The 24,272-nt window shown below is 48.0% G+C and overlaps 1 protein-coding gene across 9 annotated transcripts; it reads right to left on the bottom strand.

Annotated features, from left to right (window-relative positions):
• Nucleotides 1–5,192: 5,192 nt before the first annotated feature.
• Nucleotides 5,193–24,193, bottom strand: Gal3st1 (galactose-3-O-sulfotransferase 1). 9 transcript variants are annotated; one of them, XM_005007262.3, is made up of 4 exons: nt 22,372–24,193; nt 20,837–20,918; nt 7,351–7,490; nt 5,193–6,573 (listed from the first exon to the last, which is right to left on the bottom strand). In XM_005007262.3, exons 3-4 carry the CDS (start codon nt 7,479–7,481, stop codon nt 5,430–5,432), a joined length of 1,275 nt encoding a protein of 424 aa, XP_005007319.1. In that variant the 5' UTR covers nt 7,482–7,490; nt 20,837–20,918; nt 22,372–24,193; the 3' UTR covers nt 5,193–5,429. The 9 variants fall into 9 exon arrangements, with proteins under 9 accessions (XP_005007319.1, XP_012997429.1, XP_023416511.1 ...); XM_013141975.2 differs by having other exon boundaries at nt 5,193–6,570; XM_023560743.2 differs by lacking the exon at nt 22,372–24,193 and adding an exon at nt 22,180–22,360.
• Between the last annotated feature and the right edge of the window lie 79 nt (nt 24,194–24,272).

The raw sequence follows: 24,272 nt of genomic DNA, 5'->3' as shown, positions 1-24,272 counted from the left end.
TTCCAGCTTCAGCCCGCCAAGTGCTGGGATTCCAGGTGTGCACCACCACGGCCAGCGGCTGACTCTCCTTCTGACCTGCTTCTGCTAAGCCACCTTTAGCTGCTGAGAACCAAGTGGTTTAACCTGGTCCCCAGGATCTCAGGCTGGTCCCCACATTGACTTCACTTGGGTATCAAGGCAGCCATGAAAGGTGAGCAGGAAGGAGAGACTAATGCCTATAAACAGACCAGGAAATGGTTCTTCTTACCCTCTGAGGGAGCCAGCTGCCATATTGTGTGGACACTTAAGCAGTCTTGTGGGGAGTCCCTCTGAAGTGGAACTGAGGCCTCCTGCTAACAGCTAGCCCTGACTCATTAGATATATGAGATGACTTCGAAGCAGATCCTACCCAGCTTCATCAGACCCTTATCCTGCTGTAGCGGGGGCTCTCAACTTAACTGAAACCTCACAGCCCACCAGAACCTGCCACATACATCCTGGCCACAGAAAACTGGGAGACAACATATTTTTCTGGCTGTTTAAAACCTCTCTGTCGACCAGGTGTGGTGTTGCACACTTATAATCCCAGTGGTCAGGAGGAGTGCCAGGAATTTGAGGCCATCCTGAGCTACATAGTGAGTCTATGTCTTAGTCAAATCAAATCAAATCAGGTCAAATTGAACAGTTCTGTTTTAGAATCCAATGACTCTATCCTTAGATTCCACTTTGGTCATTCAAACAGCTGTGGTGGGTTGAAAATATTTGAATAAATAAATTGTATCTGTATGGAACATGGGTGGACTTTCCTTGTCATTATTTCCTAAGCAACACAGTATAATAACCACATCACATTTGCATTGTATTAGGTATCGTAAGTCATCTTCGGATGATGTAAAATGGATGGATGTGGGTAGGTTACATGCAAATGTCATTTTATGAGGCACCTGAGCACCTATACTTTGTGTGCGTGTGTGTGTGTGTTGCTATGCTTTTGATATACTTGGGTTGGGGAACCATCCCCTGTAGCTACTAATTTGATACTAAGTCTGGCTCTACTTGTTATACAGCATGACACACCAGTACATATACCCTGTATGTGTATATATACCCTGGAACCTCACCCCAGCCCACCATCTACCTCGACTCGGAGCCATCGCAGGAGGAATTAGTCATCAGGGTGGGGCAGAGTGGATAGCACATCCTGAATATTAGCCTTGAACTATGAACAGAGAAGGCAGAGGCTCGGATGTGATCCTGAGGCACTGGGGGTGCTGACCAGCCCTCTTCGAGCCTGCAGGTTTTACCTGCCCTTGTGGAGGGGAATGTTGGAGTGAAGAAGGCCCACCAAGCCAGGGAGAACCAGGAACTGGGGCAATTCTTGTGCGGGCAATTCTTTTTCTACCTCAAGGAATGGAATCATGAGTTAGCTGAACGAACCTTCAAAGAGAATTAAATGTGGATTAAAAAGAGAGGATTTATAATCTGACACTTCTCCCAGGGGTGTGGGGAGAGGCAAGGACCACGATCCATGATTTTGATGTTTTATCCTCAAGGAGTCCCCAGGCTAGGCCAGGTGAAAGGGTAAGCTACAGAGAGTCTGAGACTCAGAGAGGCTGCGCAACTTGCTCATGGCCACAGAGCCAGTGAATGGCAGAGCCAGCAGGTACTTCACAAATCCAGGTCAGAGCCCATCATCCAGGCCCAAGTGAGAAGTGGCTTGGCCTGGTTTCAGAGAGGATTCTCTCTCGACAGTGCCCAGGAGTTGGTTGGTATAGTTCAGCGGGCCCCAGGATCACCCTGCAGGGTCTGGGGGCTGAAATGTTGCTGCTGGGTGCAGATTCCTACCATTCTGTGGATCAAAGCCAGCTTCTAACACTGATGAATCTGGAAGGGGAAGGGTCAAGGACAGAGCACACTGCCCCCAGGTGTTCTTGCCTGAGTCATTTTCCCTCTCCCGGAGTCTCTATCATCTTAGCCTCCAAAGGGGGTCATGAAGGACTTTCTCTGTTCCCTACCAATGGTGCTGCTGATGTCTGTTTCCTGAGGTTGGAAATAGTACTGTGACTTGCTTAGTCAAGATAAGCAATTTTTGATCCCAGAAGTTTTTTTTTTTCATTTTTCAGGTGGAACCCAGGGCCTCATGCATGGTAGATAAGCCTTCTCCTGCTGAGCCACACCCCTCAGCCCTCCAGATTGTTGTCAAAAGATTTTACTCCCAGCCCAGACAGAATGTCGTTTTCCCAACGCTGAGCCCCTTGAGAGCAGGACACGATCTCCTCAGCTGTCTTTTCCTTTGAGCTCATGGAAGTGCGTGAATCTCCTCGGAGTCCTTGGTAACACATACAGAACCATGAGAGGCCAGAGACCTGGCCTCTAAGGAAATGCCCTGAGGCTGGAGAGGAATACACTGCCTGCTCTTGTCTCTCCCAGATCACAGCTGAGGATGTGATCTGCCACCCAGGCTCCCTGTGACAGGTCAACTGTGCTGCCCAACGTCATAACCACAAATGGCTAAAGTGTGGCTAGTCTGAGTTGAGATCTGCTGCGGGTGTAAAATACAGGATTCCAAATACATCATTTAAAAATCTCTAAAATAATTTTTGTACTGATTACTTACTAATGTGATAATAATTTGGCTATATCAGGCTAACTAAAATATATTATTAAAATTAACTTTGGAGTTAGATGCCTTGGTGCATGCCTATAATCCCACCACAAGATCCTGAGGCAAGAGAGTCCTGAGTTTAATGTCAGTGTGGGATATGTGGTTCCAGGCTATCTTGGACTACACAGGGAAACCCTGTCTCAAAAAAAAATTAATTTTACTTGCTTCCTTTTATTTTTTAATTTGACTAGGAGAAAATTTTAGTGATATGTATAGCTTGTACCTGAGGTTTGTGTTATACTCCCACTGGTTAGCTTTAGAATAGCTTCTGGCAAAGAAGATTTTAGAAGTCAAAAGATCAACCAGGGATGGTGGCACATGCCTGTAATCCCAGTACTCGGGAGGCTGAGGCAGGAGGATTGCCATGGTTTCAAAGCCAGCCCAGGCTATATAAGTGAGTTCAAGTGAGTTCAGCCTACATTACACAGTAAGACCCTGACTCGAGAAAAGAAAAGTTAAGAGGAGATCCAGAGTTTCAGAGGGACCTCAGGGGCCTTGGGTCCTATCCTCTCACTTTGAAAACACCTGTGGCTCTTGCCATTTTCTAGAACAATCCTAGAAGTATCTATTGTGAATGTTTTCAATGAGAAGCGATCAAAAATATGCAGAATTCTGCTGCTGTGTGACATCCAACAGAAAGGTAAGCTCGTAAAAACATCACAGTGAGTCTCATCCACCTTATTCATGGGACCTGGCACTGTGTGACTTCTGGATTTTCCCAAAGTCAAAACGACCACAAAGGGTAAAGAGTGAACTAATTCAGGACATCCAGACAGTCACAGCAGTACAGCTAAAGACAAGCAGGAAAGAGGACTTTCATAACTGCTTCAGAAAGTGACAAGAGGCTCCGTGGCCCTGGACGGGAGCCACAGGTATTTACTGGGACCCTCGCCATGCTGGGACCTGGAGCACTGGTAAACCACGCAACCTCTCTACCCCCGCCTGTTTTGTTCTGTTGAACTTCAATATACATGAAAGTATGGACAGCTATTTTGAAGAGAACAAGAGACTCTACGACAGCCATTAGTGACCTTCCTAATGTCTCCTTTTGAAGTCCTAAAACGCCTTCCTCATTCTGTTCAGCATTTTTATATTATGTTGTTTTGTATGAATTCTCTGTATGCAAAGACATGGACAACTATTTGGAAGAAAACAAGAGACAATATGATAGACAGTGAAGATCTCAGGTCATCTAGCTTTGAAATTTATATCTCTTACATTGCTCTTTTTTTTTTACATTGCTTTCTTATGTCTTATTTTGTTCTGTATCGTTGTGTTTAATTTTACCCCCTTTAAAATAAAAAATTTTTAAAAAGTGGCAAGAACTACTGAATGAATGTGTTCAAAGAAAGGGGGAGTGTTTTGAGGCATGAATGGCAAAGTTTTTTACTGTTAATAAATTTTTAAAACTTTAAGTATCCATCACACTTACATATTATGCCTTGTATTCTACTGTGGCCCAGGCTCTATCTGTCACCTGATGGATCCAGAGCCACCACCCATGATTCATCATGGCTGTGTGGACATGTGGCTTCAGTGTTGAGGAAGAAACTTTGCAGGCTCCAACCAAGCAGGTGTATATGTGCCTGTGAGCTGAGTCACATCTTCTTGGAGGCTGGGGTGAGAGGTGATGGAAAACTCCAGGTTACATCTGGCCCCACCACACCCTTGTGATCTCTGTGTGTGCCAGGGGCCTGGTGCACAATGTGTACCTGACCTAGGCAGGGCGCTCCAGGTCAAGGACACAAGGAATTCAGGTTAAGGAGTTTCTTTGGGAGGTAAGCACAGGAAACAGAAGTAGGCAAGTGAGGAATGGAGGCAAAGAATGGGAGGTGGCTGTACTTGAGGGTTAGTGAGAAAGTAAAGTGTTCAATGCCAGCGGGGGGTTTGGGGGACTGGAGTGAAACATGCCCCTCAGAGCTTTTCTGCCCAAGGGAAGGAGGAACCGCCTTATCAGTATTCTAGCTCTAGCTAAGTCTGAATATGAGGATTAGTGAGATAGTATAGGAAGTCCTTGGTCTGGACTGAGGGCCCGGTGCCCACTACCCCACCCACTTTCCTGTTACACACACACACTGCCTGCTCTGACCACTTTCCACATACCACATCCCTGCCCCAATCCTACCACTTACTGTGTGATCTTAGCCCAGTGATTTTTCTCTCTCTGAGCTCCCTTTTTTACCTCGAGTACGAGATAACAACAGTCCTCAAGCCACTGAGTTTTGGTGAGGATAAACTGAAGTGCCCACAAAGCACTGGTCTAGCACCAGGTACAGAACCAATGGAGGGGAGTTGTGGGGGGGGGGGAGGAAAAGGAAGAGGAAAGACAGGAAGGGGAGAAGAGGAGATGGGAGGGGAGCAGAGATGGAAGGGCAGGGAGGAGAGGCGAGGAGGTAGATCTTGGAATTTTGCTGGAGCCCCTGAACCACATATAACATACACACTGGGCTCCTGTCCCACCTTGGGCTCTGTCCCACAGAACCCTCCCACAGGGATCACTTGGGGTCTCCCATCCCAGGGCCCCTCCATTCACCACCATGGAGGCTGATTAAGAAAAACAACATCAACTTCCTTTACTTCTGAGGTCTCTCCTCCCAAGGGAGGCAGGAAACAGGGCAGGGGGTTTAATAAAAAATGCTATTAGTCAAATACTGATATCAATGAGGCCCTTTCTGTGTGCCATGGGCCCAGTCCTGGCCAGCTATATCCCCACGGAAGCCCCACTCACCCTGGAGTCCAGGGTGGCACCAGGAGCAGTCAGGGGAGGCCAGCACCAGGATGGATATTACCACCGCAGAAAGTCCCTAATGAGCTTCCAGAGCTTGGTGACCCAGAGGTTGGCTCCCAGGTCCATTAAGTACTGGATCTCAGGGGTAAGCATGCGACGGCAGAGCTGCTCGTGCCGCCGGCCGATGCTCTTCTTGAGGTTGTAGCCCAGGATGGACTTGGTGCCCAGTGGCTGCCAGGGCTGCATGGCTGAGTCCTGGATGGCAGCTGCGTCCACTGCCTGTCCTCCATCTATGCAGATACGCCTCATGTGCTCATTGGCACTGCGCAGGGCGGCTACCTCGTGGGCCATACGCTCCCTCCCAAAGGCCTCCACTTTATGCCAGAAGCTGGCATTGAAGTGGCGGTAGAGGCGTGCGTCCAGCATGTTCCAGGCAGTGGCGCGGCGGTAGAGCTCCCCAGAGAGCCGCGGTACAGGAGAATCTCGACGGGCATTGAGCTTAAAGTACAGCACGTCCTCCAGCTCCCAGCAGAGCAGGTCCTTCAACAGCACCAGAGACTCATCGAAGTACTCCTGGAGGAGCACCAGGTGGAAGCGGCGCTCCACCTCCAGGATATGCTCCTCTACCTGAGGGCTGCTGGGGTCCAGGCTGCTGTCATAGCCCAGGTCGAAGAAGAGCAGGTTGCGGAGGTAGTGGGCATTGTAGCCGTTGGGGTCATAGTAGCGATCTGGGTCCTGCAAGAACTCAGCCAGCTTGTCCTGGCTTGAGAGCTTCCACGTGAGGGGCACCACAGACCCAAAGTAGTGGAAGGAGGACTCGAAGAGCCGGGCAGGGTCACGGAGCACAGTGATGAATGTGGCGTTGGGTGGCACCAGGCCTCGCACCTCCTGGTAGTGGAAGCGCATGTGGTTGCAGATGATGTTGAAGCAGGCCCCGGGTTGGTAATCCTGCACCAGGCTGCGCTCGAAGAAGGCTGGGTAGTCGAAGTCGTTGCGACCACTGGGGAAGGCAAATTTGAGCCTGTGCTTCTGGCCAAAGCGGAACAGGATGTTGAGCAGAGTGCTGCTGGCTGTCTTGTGCGTCTTCATGAACACGATGTCTCGCTGGGGCTGGCACTCTCTGGCTGAACCGCGGGCAGGGTTCACCAGCTCAGACTCGCTGGGGGAAGGGGAGCAGGGGGCCATGTCCTCTGGGGTCCTGCTGAGGACAGAGTGTGGGGGAAGAGTGTTAGGAGCTGCTGGGGCTGTGGAGGTACCAGCTGGGCCTGAGTCCAGGCTGGAGGCTTGAGCCAGTGATCTGGCCTCTCTGGCCTCAGTTTCCTCATCTGTGAAGTAGGGAAAACAACAGGTCCTATTTGTGGTGTTGGCATAAGGTCAAAGTTAGTTGAGGCACAGAGGCTCTGCCGCATTCAGGGTCTCTGTGTCATCTGCTTATTCTAAAGCAGCACTGGTTTGGACCACATAACATTGCATTTTGCAGCCCAAAAATGTCCAGCCATTAGCAGTTTCCTCCAGTTAAACTGAACACCACCAACTAAAGGCACAGGTTGTGCCCAGTCTACACTAAGCAGCTGCATGTTGAGATAGGATGGCCTGCTGTTTAGCAGCCAGGGCTGGGCTCACACGGGCCCCAGTTTGAATCCTGGCTCTTTGATAGCTGGGTGCGCTTGGCAAGTCATGCCCCACAGTGGCCCCGCTGGAGCCTAAAGGATGATATCCAAACCCTAGACACAGATTTTGTGTGATTTACGCATCCCATGAGGGGGCTTTCTTACCCTCACTTTACAGATGGGCACCCTGTGTCCCAGGGTACTAACACGGGTTTGGCCCTCAGTCCTAGAACCTCTGCGTAACATAGTGTGGTGCAGGGCACACAGTGGCAGCCTGTGAGGTAGGTGGGCAGGTGATCAGGGCAAGTGCTTCAATAACTGTGGGGTCTCCCCCACCCCACCGTTTGGTGCCTAATCCCACTACTCACGTGGAGGCCAGGCCAGCATGCAGGGGGGGGACAGCGTAGGAGTAGAGCAGCAGCAGAAAGCTGGTGAAGAGAGCACCCAGCACCAGCCCCTTGGCCATGGACTCCCAGCGCTTCTTTGGCAGCGGTGGCATCTCAGGTACCTGGAGGGCAGCACAGAGTAGTTACATGTTAAGACGCTGGCCTGAGGGAGCTTTAGCCTAAAAGCGGGGACCTGACTTTGGCAGCTCTGAGGACCACCACCACCACCCCCAGCCGCCAAGCAAGATCCAGACAGGGGTGAGAGTCGCTGGAGAGGCAGGGAGACAGACACCTGGAGAGAGACAGCTACAGGAATAGAAATACAAAGGTGTCCAGCAGGTGTGGTGGTACACACCGGGAACCCCAGCACTCTGGAAGGCTGAGTCAGGAGGATCACAATTTTTGGCCCAGGTTGGGGTAATTTAGCAAAACCTTGAATTAAAATAAAAATCAAAAAGGTTTGGAGATGTAGCTCAGTGTTAAGGCTCTGTGTTCAATCCTCAGTGTCTCAAAGGTAAGTAAATAATTTTTAAAACATTTAAAATTAAAAATCAGCTCAATGAGAGATGGGGAATAGCAGAAGATTCTGGTAAATCATTTCATTTTAAATTTTAAACTGGTTGGTGAGGACATGAATGTTCATTACCTTATTTTTAGACCTTTTAGGGTTTGTAATGAAATGCTTTTTAAATAAAAAGGAAAAGAAGAGACTGTCCTGGTACTCTACACCCCTGGGGTCAGTAGGGGTAGCAGACGGGAAACGGAGGTTAGAGCTGGGAAGAAGGTTCTGGCCACACAGTCGCCCAGGTCTCCGTGTGCGTACACAGCAGGTTGTCCAGGTAAATGTGAATTTCAGGCAAACGACAAATAAAAATTTTGTTAATTGCATATGTCTATCTTAAATATTACATGGGATATATTTACACTAAAAGTTATTCAATCTTCATTTTTTAAATTAAATTAATTGGTGCAATTTAGATAGACATAATGGTCACATGCATCATCAGGGACTTGTACCTGTACATGATATCTTAGTTCCTGTTTTTTTGCATTCTCCTCCCCTCCCTTTAACCTTTCTTCTCCTTCTTGTTCATAAAGCTTTGTATTCATTTTAGCTTTTTTTCTCCTTCCTTTTTCCCCTCCCCTGTCTGCAGTTTTCTCTCCTATGAACAATTGCTTCCTATTTCCCAATATCTATTATACATTTTTGTTCTCATTTATACTTTCAGTTTCTTATACCAGAGAGACAATGCAATATTTACATATGTGTGTTGTGTCCTATTTATTTCATTTAAGAGTATGGTCTAAGGTCCGGGGATTTAGCTCAGCAGCTTACGCGCCTGCCTAGCAAACCTGAGGTTGTGAGTTCAATCCCTGGTACCAAAAAAAAAAAAAAAAAAAAACTTCAGAAGAATATGGTCTAAGGTCTATCCATTTAGCTATAAATGTCTCAATTCTATCCTTCTTTATGACTGTTTAGTACTCCATTGTATTTTTTAAAAACCACATCTTTTTAAAAATCCGTTCATCAATTGATAGGTATATGGATTGTTTCCAAGATTTAGCTATTATAAACTGTACTCCTAGGGCTAGGGATGTAGCTCAGTGGTAGAGTGCTTGCCTAGCATGTACCAGGCCCTGAGCTCAATCCCCACTACCACCAAAATAAACAAACTGTGCTGTATACATATATCACTGTGACATGATGCTTTTAATTCTTTTGAGAAGATGCCAAGAAGGGGAACAGCTGGGTCAAATGGTCAACTTTTATTTTTAACAGAGCATCTTGGGATGTTTGTTGTTCTTACTGGTTTGTTTATGGGGAGATTTGGTCTGAATGTGGCAACCTGTTCCTCAGGGGACCGCAAAATGGACTGTAATGGGCACAGTTCAGGCTGAGCAACTGGAGCTCAGTAGGGAGTTGAGCCCTGGGGGTCAGGGGAGAACTTCCTACTCTCAGCTGCAAAGCCAGGGCTTAAAACTTTCCATTTCCATCCCAGCTCACATTCCCAATCACCAGAGGTTGCAGGAGGTCATATCTGCTGCCCTGTAACCACACGCATGACACATCACCACCATTCCTATGAACAACAGCCAGGCAGCCAACTAGGGGAGGAGCCCACACACTGATCCCAGGCTGCCCAACACCCACACACTCCATGAAGGGGCCCCCAAGTCTGCCTGACCAGGCACAAATATCAGAATGCATCATCTATAAAGTTATCCTCATGGACAAGATGTGGAGAAGCAATTTGCAGAGAAAGAAACTACATGAGAGAATGTGGTCTGTCCTGTGACAATGAACTGTCCTTGCTCATTCGCTCTGTGAGGTAGGCTGGGCCAGGTGGGCGAGCTGAGGGGAGCTTTTTCTCTAGGGCAGAAACAAGAAATTTAGAAATGGTCTTGGGCCATCAGCAAGGAACCATTACATGAAGGAGTTCATTACATGAGTCATCTGCAGATGTAAAAAAATAAAAGCTAACCACACTATGATCTGTTTGCATGAAGAAAGAAGTTCTGGAACCAAAATGTTCTACTCCCCCAATCCATATATGTATGTAGGCAAATAGGCCCAGAAAAAAGGCAACTGGAGGACAGTAGAGGCTGAGTGTGCTTTATTCGCAATGCCTGGGACCAGAGGTATTTTAGATTTGGGATTTTTTGAATTTTGGAGTGTATACATATATAATGAGATTTTTGGGGTTGTTTTGTTTTGTTTGAGACACAGTCTCACTATGCAGCTCAGGTTGGCCTTGAACTTACTGAGTGGCCCAAACTGGCCTTGAACTTGTAGCAATCCTCCTGCCTCAGACTCCTAAGCTCTGGGATTATAGGCATGTGCACTGTACTCATCAAGGTATCTTAGATCTAGGACTCATGTCTAAATAGAAAGTTCATTTATGTTTAATATATCTTATACAAAGCCGGGCATGGTGGCACACGCCTATTACAGCACTCAAAAGGCTGTGGTAGGAAGATCATTTCGAGATCAAGACCAGCCTGGACTACAAAGTGAGCTCAAGGTCAGCCTGAATTGCATAGCAAGACACTATCTCAAAAAGACAAAAAATATATATATATGTATATATATATATCTTATATAGATCCAGGGATATAACTCAGTGGCACAGTGCCTGCCTGGCAAGCTCAAAGTCTTAAGTTCAATTACTGGTACCAAGTAATAATAATAAAAATCATATATATTGTACATGTAACCTAAAGATAATTTTATGCAATATTTTTAGTGTGTCTGTGTTTTGACTCACATGAAGTCAGATGTGGAATTTTCTTTTTCTTTCTTTATTTTTATTTTTTGTCTTTTTGAGACAGGGTCTCACATGCAGTTCAGGCTAGCCTTGAACTCACTTTGTAGTCCAGGCTAGCCTTGACTTTAAGTAATCCTCTTGCCACAACCTCCTGAGTGCCAGGATTACAGGTGTGCACCACCACGCCTGGTTTAGATGTAGAATTTTCCACCTGCACCATCATGCTGGGCTCAAAAGGTACCAGATTTGGGAGCATTCCAGATTTTAGAATTTTGGATTAGAGATATTTAACCCACATTCTACATGTCAGCAGTGCTAACCTTGGTATAGCTGGGGAGAGGAATATTTTTGTAATAGTTGCATTCTTTAAAGGAGCATATAAAAAGGATGACTGGCATATATAGTGAATGTTTACATTTTAAAATTTTTATTACAGTAAACATATCGCCATTAATACCCCTCAAAATACTCCTCCTCTTCAAAAATACTTATGCCATCATTCTTGCCACTTTGTGAAGCAATTCTGGAAGCTCTCTTTCATGAGGTATGATTTAAAAAAAAAATGCCAAGTGACATCCAATGGAAAGGAGAGTTATAAAAAACTTTAGTGTCTTCATCCAACTTAAGCACTGGATCTGATACCATGAGACTGCTGCTTCATTCCCAAAGCCAAAATGATCATGAAAGGTAAACCTTTCAAATCGATTCAGAACGTCAAGGCAACCATGAAAGTGCAGCCAAACACAATCACAAAAGAGGACTTCCAGAATTGCTTCAAAACTGGCAAGACAGCCCTTGAGCTACCGCTGCCCCCAGGACCACCTGCCCAGTGCTGACAGAGAAGACCTTCAAGCAGCTCCCCTTCTCTGAACAAGGAGTAGAAGACTTCTAATTCACCTGAGAGCAGCATCCCACCGAGATCCTGGTGATCACAGAACAATGCAAGGGTGAGAACCAAGCCTTCTTCGTCTTGGCATGGCGAGTGTGCTGATCACAGAGGTGTACGAAAGGAGAAGGATAAAGCCAGTTTCCTGTATGTGGCGTGTGCCTCTCAGGAGACATTTGGAATTGAGTCGCCAGTGTATGACTAGAACAAAGCACCTGAAGTTTTTTAAGGCCTTACCAAGGAGGAGAAAAAAAGGAATGCTAACAACTGAGGCTGATCAGTTCATCTAGTCACAGGTTGTCAGAATAGTCCCATTCCCAGCCAGAAATTTTAGAAAGTTGTTTTTGAATTTCATGCAAAAAAACTGAGCTCTACATGAGAACACTCAGCTTTGGAAAGCTATATTACTTAAACTTTGCTGTCTCATTTTCAAAATTTAGAAGTTTAGCCAGGCATGGGTAGTGTATGTGTGTAATCCCAGCACTCAGGAGACTGAGGCAGAAGGGTCATTGCAAGGTCAGCCTGGGCTATATAACGAATTCAAGATCAGCCTGAAATATTTAGTGAGACCCTGTCTCATAAAGCAAAAACCAACAAAAAACTTTAGAAGCTTAAAAATAAAATACTCTGCATCCTAAATTGCCAATAAAACAAATCTTCCATTATTTTAGTACTCTTCTCTTCCTAGCAGGAACTTGCAATTTTAGCAACTTAATGTCAAGGCAGCTGAGACACTGAATTTCTTCCCTAAGATCACAGAGCCTACTGCCTTTTATACAAGAATTTCTGTCCAATTAGTGAAAGCTCTCTAATTGTCAAGCGGAAGCCAACTGCATTGTACAGAGCCGGGGTGGGGGCACAGGAAAGCAGCTCCAAGTTCCTGACCTTCTGGTACACACCCAATGCACCCCACTAGCACTAAATGCTCTCATTGATCTCTTACACACAGGAAGGCATCTTTCAATAAGAAATAGGAAACTTGAATACTGTATAATTTTTTCCTAATCTCTCACAAGGAAGCTGAGAAAATGACACCTCTTCTGTTTTGGATCTGGTCCGAGGTGTCTATCTGGAGCCTCCTCTGATGGGAAAACCACAACTGCTTTAGTACTGTCCTCAGCTCACAGCACAAACAACAGAATGGGGAAAGTGGAGACCCAGAGTTCAGAGAAAAGAATTCCCTTTGCCTTTGGCTTAAGGCAACCCATGTCGTTAGTGGGTAATGAAACTGTTGTTTAAAGGTTCTCACATTTTCGAGAGGAGTTCAGCCAGAATGTGGTCAGGACTGTCCTCCCACAGCAGAGGGGAGGATTCGGGGACTGGCATCCTCCCCAGACCCAGACCCATTCCACACTGCAGGCGGTTCTCTGCTGACCCCTTGTAGGATCACAGAAAGGTCAGTTTCACCACCTTCGAAGCAGGCCAACTAGTGCCTGCGTTTCGCAGTGTGGGATCACTGTCGATGTGTCTGAGGGGGAAGTAACATGCAGCCACACCTGGGTTCTTGGCTCAGTCATGGGACACCCCTTCTCCAGTCCCCACCACTTTTTTTTTTTTTTTTTTTGAAACGGGGCTTCACTGTGTGGTTCAGGCTAGCCTTGAACTTTGTAGTCTGGCCTTACACTCGTAGAGATCCTCCTGCCTCAGCCTCCTGAGTGTTAGGATTACAGGCATGCGCCACCATACCCAGCCAACTAACTTTTAAGGTGTATGTAAACTATCATCAGCCCGCCTCTGGACTGTGCACGTCGTTTTACCTTAGTGTGTGGTCTATAATACTGCTTCTTAAGCAACAAATACCATACTAAAGGATGATGTTTATCTATAGAATCTTTAAAACAAGTACATTTTTAGCACAAAATGAATAAAAGCATAACTAAAGTCATTTTTTTTCAGAAAAAGAAAGTGGGGCTGGGCATTTAGCTTAGGGCATTAGTGCCTGCCTGGCAAGCGTGAGGTCATGAGTTCAATCTCCAGGACCACCCCTCCAAAAAAAAAAGAAAAGAAAAAGAAAGTGGAAAGAATGATGGGGTGTGTTCAAAGTGAGGAGTATTTCGAGAGAAACAATGCAGTGTGTCTTTTACAGTAACACATGCTTTTTAAAAATATAAACATTCACCTTTTCAGTCATACTACTTTTTTCATGATCAAAAAAGGCAATATACGGTATTAAGCATATTTAAATAATAAAACATAGCGCTTGCAAGGTGGGGTAAACCACCTATGAGAGGTCTTAAGACAAAGGAGGTCCCACCTCAGACTCTGGACCCCTCAGGCCTGTGCTTCTGTCCAGCACTGGGACTATGTTGCATGAACAAGGGACCCCCCTTGGAATGGTTTTCTCATCCATAAAGTAGAGAAGCTGGGCCCTCCCACTCTACCCCGGCTGCATCCTTGGGAGCCTTCCCAAGGTGTGTCAGGCAGTGACCACATCTCTCCTAGACCTTAGAGGGCCTTGCCCCCAACAAAGAGCGGTCACTGAACCAACTACTAAGTACGAATATCTCCTAGGCCTCAAGCATTCCAGTCAGCCACCTTGCCATTCTCCAGGGCTCCAGCAGGGGCAGGGTCCCTAAGCAGGTTGGAACCTCAGACTCAAGCTCAGAGGCAGGTCCAGGGCTCAGTTTCTCTGGCTTTAGAATGGGAGAAAGGTGCCCCAGGAGCCCCACTCACCAGGATACTTTCCAGAATTCTGGGAGACTGCAACGAAGGCCCTGGGTGGAGGACCAGCAGCAGGGGGCAGACCAGCCTCCCCCAACTACCAATCAGGCTCCACCTAGCTTTGCCGAGGACGGGGCCCCGCCCCTCATCGCTGGTTCACACATTCATTCCTTCATGTTCCGGCTGAGGTGTCCTCAGATCTCACTAGGGCCCTGCCCCAGCTGTCTACTGCTGAATCTTAGTCTCTCTGTCGCTATCGCTGTCTCTGTCTCTGTCTGTCTCTGTCTCTCTCCCTTTCATTTTGCAGTACTGGGGATTGAACCCAGGGCTTTTATACTGAGCTATATCCCCAAACCATTTTAATTTTTTTTAAATTTTGAGATAAATCTTACTAAATTACTACTTATCCAGGCTGGGCCTGAATTCATAATCCTCCCACTTCTGATTCCAGTCTTGTGTGATTTTTTTTTTCTTTTTTTACTTTTTTGAAACAAGGTTTCACTCTGCAGTTCAGGCTGGTCTTGAGCTTACTTTATAGCCTTAGCTGATTTTGCACTACAATGATCCTCCTGCTTCTGCCTCCCAAGTGCTAGGATTACGGGTGTGCACCACCATGCCTGGCTTCTGATTCTATTTGATTCCCTGTTAGGAATCAGGGCATGCAGGGTATCTCCAAAGCATACAGTTGTCTCCATTCTGCTACTACTCAGTGAATGCCATTCCACACCACGGTCACTCCCACTTCATTCCCATTTCACAGATGGGAACACTGAGGCATCAAGACATGACATAATTTGCCCAAGGTCACTTAGCTAAGCAGGAGCTGTGAAGGACTTTGAACCCAGGTCTATGGACCTACAGCATGGAGTTTCTTGCTTTCTAAGCCCTGACTGGTACACACCATACTCACCCCAAACCCGTGGAAAGGAAGGAGGTGTGCTGGGCATGGTGACACATGCCTGTAATCCCAACACTTGGGAGGCTGAGGCAAGAGGACTGGTGTTTGTTCAAGGCCAGCCTGTGTTACATAGCTAGACCCCATGTCTCTAAATAAATAAATAAAATAAAAAGAAAGGAAGGAGATGTGCCTTGTGCCAAGACCACTGTGAAAGGTAGAGGCGAGGGCTAGGAACTCAGTCCAGGGAATGCGGCAGCATCTGGCCTCTGTAGACTGAGCCTGCCACCAGACTTGCTGGAGCAAGTGGGCCTTGTAGTTATTCCTGTTTTTCTGGCTGCCTGGGATGTCTAAGGCTGGTCATCCCCTCTCTGCTTAGTCTCTGTAAATCTAAGCACAAAGGCCACCCTCTCTGAGCCTCAGTGTGTACAATGTACACAATAATAGCAGGTCCAGGCATACAGGAACCTTTGGGATCATAGGTAGAGCCTCTGGGTAAACTGAGGTCCAGAGAGCAGCTGGCTGGAATCCAGAAACCTAGCTTGAGAAAGGTTCCAAGACTGTGAAACTTTAACAAGAGAATACACACCCAAATGGTGATGAATAATGAATACACATTAATTATTAATAGTAATAGTCATTATCATTACTATGGCCTAGTTCCAGTGTTGGTTCAGGCCTGAGTGTATGAAAGTAGAGGTGTCTCCTCTGTACCTGGCTGCAAGCAAGCTGGTAGTGACTCATTCCTGAGTGCCCTGAGCCTGGTACCTGGTTAAGTGTTTGGCGGCAGGACCCATGCACAGCCCAAGCACAATCCTTAGATGGGTCCATGGTCCAGGCAGCCAGACCGGCACCACACAGAAGACAGGCTGTGAGGCTGACACAGACATATAGGCGTAACTCTTGCTTGTTAGCTATATGTATGTAAAAGCCCCATGTGAGGGGGCTTGCCATGTAGTCACACATGTGATAGCCACCTGAGTATAAGAGTACATGTGTACAAGTTAGGTATACAGAGCCATACAGCCTGGTGTGGTGGTGTACACCTGTAATCCCAGAACACAAGAGGCTGAGGCAGGAGGATTACTCCAAGTTTGAGGTCAGCCTAGGCTACGGAATGAGTTCAAGTTCAGCCTGAACTACATGGCTTTTTAGTCTCAAAAAGACAAAACAAACAACCCAGAGCCTTACAAAACCAGCACCTTGGAAACAGGTTCTGGATTGAAATCCCAGCTCTGCTATTTCCTTGATTTGTGCCCTTAGCAAAGGTGTCCTCCTCTCTGGGCTTCCATTTCTCCTCTGAAATGATAATACCAACTTGCCCTCCATCACAGTATGCTATTATGGTTTATATTTAGATGTCCTCTCCCAAGCCTCATACACTCATAGGTGGGGATTTGGGGAAATGATTGGATCATGGGGGTGTGATACTTACAAGTGGATTAATTCACTAGTGACTTTCTGGCTAAATGTGTTGTTGGGAGGTAAAGCTTGGTTGTGGATGGGTCACTGGAGGCATGTCCTAGAAGGGTATGTCTCCTTTCCTCCTCCCTTGATCTCTGTCTGCTTCTGGTCACCATGCCATGAGCATTTTCTCCTCTGCAATGCCTCTCTGCCGTGCTACCCTGCCTTGAAGCCAGCCAACTATGAACTGAAACCACTCACTACAAACTATGAGTCCTTCTTAGAGTTGTGGGTATTGGGTATTGTGTCTCAGCAACAAGAAAATAATGAACCCCAGGGCTATGTAGACCCTCTGCATTCCACAGGCATGTGTCCGGCACAGGGCTGGCACAGTGCAGAAGCTTGCTGAGTGTGGTCTGCCATCACTGTTATTATCATCATTACTACCCTACCAAGGTCCCATTCCTGACCCCATCGAGGTGTGTGCCCACTGGTATAGGACTGTGGGCAGCTAACACCCCCAAGTTCAAGGCCTCAGGTTCAAAAGCAATCTCCCTGCAGCCAGAGTCTCATGGTCTCCAAGTTGCAAGGCAAAAAGGCAGATAGAGACTTCAGAGAGAGCAGGGGTACCCTCGAGGTCACACAGCACAGTACCAGCAGAGATAGGACTAGAACTTGAGTCTCCTGCCTTCTCTGTCCATAGTGGTGACAAACTCAGGCACTCAGGACAGACGGTCTCCTTGTCAGTCTCCCCACCTATCCTAGCCCTTGTGCATTACCCCAGCCATGTCCACCTCTTCCACAGGAGGTGAATGGCGGCAGGCCAGGCCCAGCCATCCTCCCCTCCAGCTGAGAACCTCCAGGAAAAATGACAAGTGAGACTCATCCCCACATCCAGCACACAGAGAAATCGAGCCCAGGATGGTAAACTATCCAGCTTAGAGTGCTGCCACCAGGGCCAAACCGGAGGGGGCAGAGGAGACACACTCACCTCAAGTTATGACTGGCTTCCCCTTTCCTCTCCTGGCCTGAACCACATCCACTCCCAGGCTGCCTCTGCAGTCACTGGGAGACAGGAATTCTCCAATGACACCCAGCAGCAGGCTTGTGGCTCCACTCCCTCTCAAATGCATGTGAATATTTATGAGCTCCCTCCCTGGGGAAAGAATGTGGCATGCCCCAGCACCTTTCAGGAGGTGCCCTGGCCCTCTGCCTGCCCCTGCCCAGGACAACCTCACAGTCCCTGCCTCTCTCTGGATCCAAGGGCTCTCTCATCCAAGGGCTCAGCAAAGTTTCAGGTGTCCTTGAGTCAAGGGCAGAGCAACTGCAGAGCACTGCAGAGAGCCCAAGATGGGTTAGAAGGCTGAGGGAGAGACAGGGAGGCAGGAGACTGCTTGATCGATGCACAGAACCTCATTTGTATCTAGTGGCTGCCTTGTGCACCCTAGTACCCCTGTAAGCCCACTCTCCAGGGAAGAAACCAAGGCTCAGATAGGTAAAGGTCACAGAGCTACTAGGGTACAGGCAAAACCACAGTGGAAAATCAGACTTGTCACATTCATAGCAGCTTCTCACTTCTCAGATGAAGAAGTATAAACAGCAAATAAATACATGAAAAAATGTTTAGCATCATTGGTCATTCGAGAGACGCACATTAAAACAACACAGATTCTACCTCACCCCAGAAAGAATGGCTGTTACCAAGAAATCAAGCAATAACAAATGCTGAAGGGGCTGTGGGGAAAAGGAACCCCTTTCCACTGTTGATGGGAATGCAGACTGGTGCAACCACTGTGGAAAATGAGTCTTGGTTTCTTCCCTGGAGAGTGGGCTCACAGAGGTACTAGGGTACACAGGGAAGCCACTAGACACAGTTTTCAAAGACAGTTTCCTTTCCTGCAGGGCCACATAGCAAGACTACATTTCTCACCTTCCCTTGCTGCAGTGTCTTTCTCTGATTAAATTCCGGCCAGGGGCATGTGAGCAGGATGACAGCTGGTGAGATTCAATACCATGAGATGAGAGGAGCCTGGAGTGCCCACCAAACACTCAGTGAATTTCAAGAAAACAGGGTAGGTCATCTGGATTCCACTAGGACACACTGAATCTGAGTTGTATCAGGTGTTTGTAGATGGTCCAAAGAGCAGTGGGGGGCCCCTGACTGGAGGACAGGTGGGAAGTCTTGGATTGAAAGCCAGCCACAGAAAAGTGGAAACTACATGCAGTCATCAAAAAAAAAAAAAGGTGAGACTGAGCCCCAAAGGATAAAAAGAGGGCAGCCAGGGCCTCTGAAGCCACTACTTGCATTACATTCTGTGGCACAGCTGCTTCCTGTGCGACCATTCCCCAGGAGACCCATATCCATGCAGCTTCATATGCACAGATGGGGCAGGGCTCTGGCAGAGCCGAGAATGCAGCTAGATAGAGCATTTGCTTAGCACATGGGAGTGCCTGGGTTCAATCCCAAGCATGCAAAAAAAAAAAAAAAAAAAAAAAAAACCAAGAATATTGTGTCAACAACGTACTGGATCTCAGGTCCAGCAAAGTCATTTGTGGGAATATGTTCCAAGAAGATGCCTAACAGTGGATCTGAGATGGGTGCACAGAAATGGTCACTGCAGTACAATTTTAGTCCCTTTCATGCTCACAGAGCCTTTATCTCCATGGAGAACAAACTGAAGTTTAAGAGTTGCCTATTTTTAAGCCCAATTACTGTGCCCAGAATCAACTTATATAGAGCAAAGCTCAAAAATCATACTTCAGTAAAAGGGTCTGAAAAGATCCCTGAACATAAACTATGCTTTCCTGGGGATTAGAAACATTACTTTCTATAATACATTTTTATTCTATGGTTATATCTATATCTCTATATATTTCACATATTTTATTACATATGCTATTATATATTTCACATATATGTCTTTAATATATATATTTACAAGAGACTGCATTACTTAGAAGAAATTTTTCTGCTGACATTTTGATTTTTTAATTAAAAAATTTTATTAGTAGATATTTGCAACACATAAGTACATTCATTGTGAGGAGTTGGTACATGTACAAACATCATTTTTCTTTCTTTTTCTTTCTCTTTTTCTTTTTGCCAGCAACTAGCAAAAACTTTAAAAATAAAGATATTTCAATTTTCAAAATCGACAGCCTGGCTGGAGGCGGGAAAAGTGGCTCACTGCACGGCTGAGGGAGGCGCACTACCCTCTCTGAACTTCAGTGTCCTAATGGGGAAAGGGCAGCAGATGTCTGGCACAGAGCTAGGAAGTGCGGGCTGCATAGCTGAGAGGCAGATAGGAGAGGCTGGGCCACCCTGCAGGAGGGATTTAGAAACTTCCTCCCTCCGAGCCCCTCTGGAGTGGGGTGCTGGAGCAGAGACGAGCAAGGTGTCTCAGCTATACCTCAGCTAACTGGCTCACAGGACCTCTACACTGTTAGCCCCGACATCTTGCTCCTACTCTCCGGGTCTTTGGCTGGACGCAGAGATGCCAGGTGGTACCGGCCCTAGCCACTGAGACAGTGCAATATTCTTATGAAAACATAAATGGCAGAGCCAGAACTAAGAGCAAGCAGAGCAAGCTCTTTCTGCTACACTGCCTTGTAGCAAGTCATCCCTCTGATGGTAGATCTGAGTAGTCCCAAAGCTGCTCTAAAGGGGGGTGAGTGGTGATCAGAGTCACTCTGACACCTTTATTAGCTCCTAAAATACTAAGAACTCCAGGGAAGAGTGTATAGAGGTTGAAACCTCATTCTCTATTTAAAACATGTCTGAAATATTTTTAAAGAATGATTATGCACTCATTTACACAAGGATATGTAATAGGTTTTACAAATGGTGCTGAACACTTGTTATGCACAATGCACACCCACCTCTTCTCTATTGTTGGACTGAGATGCCTGGACTACAAATCCACCTCCACCATTCCCCAGCTGGGTGACCTTGGGCAAGTGACTTTCCCTATTTGAGCCTCAGTCACCTAAAAAAAATGGAGGTACAGTCATGCCCTCATAGTCTTGCTGGGAGAATCTGTGGTGTGAGGCACGCAGAGCCCTTTGCATAGTGCCTGGCAGTACAATGGTTATTATCATGGTCCTCCTAGATCTTTCTAGATCACACCTGGCAGAGGAAGCAGGATCTGTCAGTGCAAACACCTGGGAGACCTCCCTTCCCATGTTCCAGACTCAAGCCACCCCAATTCTCATGTTCTAGATCAAACAAAAGTCAGGCACAGATGGGAAAGACTAGCTCCCTGTGCCACCGCAGGGCAAGACACCACTGGAGCTCTTATCTCTACCCTAGAACTGACACATACAGATTCCTTGGGATGTACTTCTATTTCCACTCACCTGGTAATTCCATCAGTCCTCTGGTGATTCACGGCTCCTCTGTCTGGCCCTGTCTGGCCTCCTCTGGAATGGTGTGGGGCTCCTAAAAAGGGTCACCCATATTTCTCCCTCAGAGCAAAGCAAGAAGCTCTTCCCTAACTTGCAGCTAGGCCCAGGATTCCTCCATCTGATCATCATTCCCCAAGTTAATCATTGCCTCCCTCATTGGGTGGCACACTCAGTCTCCCAGAGCCCGGCAGGGACTCTATGGGACACAGTCTTTATGTGCTTAGTGGTAAGAGGACAGTAAGGGAAAGGATGGAGGAGGCTTGCATTCTTTGTCCACATGTGCCTGAGCAAGAAGCAGGGAATCAAGCATCTTGAGGTGGCAGCTGGGGAACAGGGCTCTGTTGTCTCTGCTCCCAGGGTAACAGCCTGCCCGCCACTGAGTGTCAGGCAGAGCTGGGAGCCAGGGAGGCCAGGGGGAGGGGTTTGGGGAAGCCTAGGCAGACCTAAGAGGCCAGGACTCCAGTGGGGCAGAGAGGGCCTGGGCAGAGCATGAGGTCCTAAACCAGGCAAGACTGTGATTTGGAGTCAACCTAACTACCTCCAACCTATGTGACCTTGGGCAAGTCACTGACTCTCCCTGAGCCTCAGGTTCCCCTTCCAGATAATGGGAGTATGGGGCAGCTTAGAAGCTGATCTGGTCTATGGGTCCCTGAGCTGTGCTTCCTGTGTGATCTTGGACAAGCCTCACCTTCTCTGGACCTCAGATCACCACCTCAGTAGAGGAAAAGGTTGGAGTCTAATTGGACCTTCCTCCACACCTCTCTCCTAAGGATTTCCATGGTGCCTGTCACCATGGCAGTCCCAAATATCAAGTGTCAGGCTTGCTGCCCTCTTTCCCTTTCCCTCCAGTATCAGTTACAGCAGCCAGATGTGGGCCCATCACCTCTCCTGCTTTGGCCTATGGGTGGAAGCACACATAGTTGTGCTCTATGTCGTTACCAGCTCTGGCTTGGCACCCTACAAGCAGAGCAAGCTGGACCTCCTTCCTGGCCACTGACCCAGGCAACAGAACTGTGGGATTTCAGATAGGACTCCCCCCCACCCCAGCACCAGGCTTTGTCCCACCCCCAAATGCCTCTTCTTGGTAGCCTTGCATCCTCAGGGTCTTCCTCAAACAGAAGGGACTGGTCCCTTACTATGGTCCCCAGTTCTTCCTCTGACAAACCCCCTCTGTGGAGACATGGTGGGGAAAGGAACTCCCTGCCCCCTTTCACTAGGGCTCCGGCTACTGTGCCCAAGATTAATCATTAACAAGCTTGCAGCCCCAGCCCAGCCTGCTGCCTTCAGTGACTTACAGGTATAGGGCAAAATCCAAAGGCAGGACCAGCATCAACCTGTGCCATCCTTGCCACCCCACCTCTGGTGCAGGGATGCTGTACACAATGTTCCAAAGACAGCAAGCTACAAGCAGTGATCCTTTGGCTGCTGAGGTGGTGGGGTTCTGAATGAAGACAAGCCAACAGTTAGTGCTGCCCCACAGGACATACCTTGGCCTGGTTCTCCCTGGGCTCAGCGTGGCTGGCTCCGGGCCGCGCCGCCCGGGCGCTTGCTCACTGGGCGGTGGGGTGCTTTCGCCAAGGCCCCACACTCATGCAGGCCTGGCCCATGTCCCCGCCCCTCTGCCGCCACAGCGGCTCTCATCGGCTACTATTCCAGGCCAGGTGCAGTCACCAGCCTGGCCCAACCCTCCACACTTTAACCAATGGGCGCTCCAGGCTCTGGCCCCCTCCTGCCCAGTTCTGGTTCCTGTGCACCCGCCCTGCTTGCCCGGGAGGCACAGAAGCCGCATTCAGCACGCAGGGGCACACTACTGTGCCCCCGCCGCCAGCCCAACAAGGCCCATTTGTCTGGGTGAGCCAACAGGACCATTGTCCTGCCAGCAGTCCTTTGGCTCAGTAGAGCCCCCAGCCCCACAGGAGACCCAAGAATACTTGGAGTTTGATGGTGGTACGCTGGGCTTGAACTGAGGTGGTTAGCTGCTTTTTACTGGGACATTGGTGCCCTCAGGATTCAATGGAATTGCTCATCTGTGCAAACAGAGTGGGACACATTTCAGGATACACAGCCAGGGGATGGGGTACATTGCTAAGGGGCAGCCAGGATTCTGGGGGGTGGGGGGCGGCTCAGGCAAGGAACTTAACTCCATTAAAATCTGAGCTGACCTTCCTCTCTAGAACAAGATCAGGGTTAAGAGCAGGCAGGGCCACCAGGATGTGAGTGCCAGGTCCAGGGTTTCCCTTTCCCCCAAGGGGAACAGAACCAAGGATGGGGCTATTGTCTGTGAAGGAAGAATTCTTGGTTCCAGCCGTGGGCAGTACAGAAGCAGCCAGCAGCCAATAGGGCATGGGCCATGTCAGAGCCCTGTTGCCCCCGCCATTTCTGGGCTCTTCTGGAATGGGGAAAATTCCGTATTAGAGTGGCTGCCAGGCATTTTTCCATATCTGATTGGTCTGCTTTGACCTTGTGGCCTGGGATGCACAAGCACCCAGGCAGGCCTGAGTCATCCCCTGGGACTACAGACTCTGGGTCCAAGAGTCCTGACCCTCTGCATCTGCTTCTGGAGGCACCCTGACTGCCATGGACATGCCAGCCTGAACACGAGACACAGCCCTCTCCTCCCACAGTAAGGTCCAGTTGGTGGGAGCCAATGCTTCTTCCCTCCAATTGCAGCTACTGGCCAAAGATTCTCCACCTACAGAAACAGCACACCATGCCTGGCAGGTCAAGGTCTTCGAGTGTCTAGATTCAGGGAAGGTGGGGCCCAGTTCCAAACCCACTCTTCCCCAGCCTGCTGCTCCCTGCTCTAGACAGCACTAGCTCACCAGTAGCCTTGGGGGAAGGTTGGAGAGCCTGGTGTTTACATTCAGGGTCCCAGGTTCTAGCCCCAGCTCTATCACAATGCATATAGCCCCAGGCAAGGGATGACCCCCAGCTACCTGTAGATAGTGCCAGGTCAGGTGGAAAATATAAGGCAGGACTGTAACAATCTGGCAGTGATGACACTGGAGGTTACTTGGTTTTGCCCATGAGCCTACAAAGCTAAGAGTGTACCTGCCCTTGGGACCCCTAGATCCTCAACCACTTCTACTTTTTTGGCTAGCTCCATTAGCCCCTTGATAAAGAGACATAATAAGTCTCTCTAGTTATCACTAACCACTCAATACAGCCTTTTGATTGAGAATCCAAACCTACCCTCACACCACAGCTTTGGAGCAAGCAGGTTCAGTGAAAGTGACCAGGCTGGAATGTGAGCCAACATCAAAATATGGAGGCCACTCCCCAAGTCCCTAAGCCTTTTTGATACCTGTGTTCCTGTAGGGCTCCTTGGGACATGCAGAGCATCCTGATGAGCCCAGGCCTATTCTGGTAGATAGCTAGGGTTGGTGAA

This window comes from Cavia porcellus, unplaced genomic scaffold (assembly GCF_034190915.1).
Source record: "Cavia porcellus strain 051 isolate PalLab524CR breed Dunkin Hartley unplaced genomic scaffold, mCavPor4.1 scaffold_16, whole genome shotgun sequence".
In the NCBI taxonomy this organism is placed as follows: Eukaryota; Metazoa; Chordata; class Mammalia; order Rodentia; family Caviidae; genus Cavia; species Cavia porcellus.
The sequence above is the reverse complement of the archived record's forward strand: the minus strand, read 5'-3'. Positions and strand labels throughout refer to the sequence as shown.

Coding starts and splice junctions, on each gene's coding strand:
- Gal3st1 (XM_005007262.3), bottom strand. CDS start 7,481: ATGCCACCGCTGCCAAAGAAGCGCTGGGAGTCCATGGCCAAGGGGCTG. Junction 6,574..7,350: donor CATGCTGGCCTGGCCTCCAC/GTGAGTAGTGGG, acceptor CTCTGTCCTCAG/CAGGACCCCAGAGGACATGG.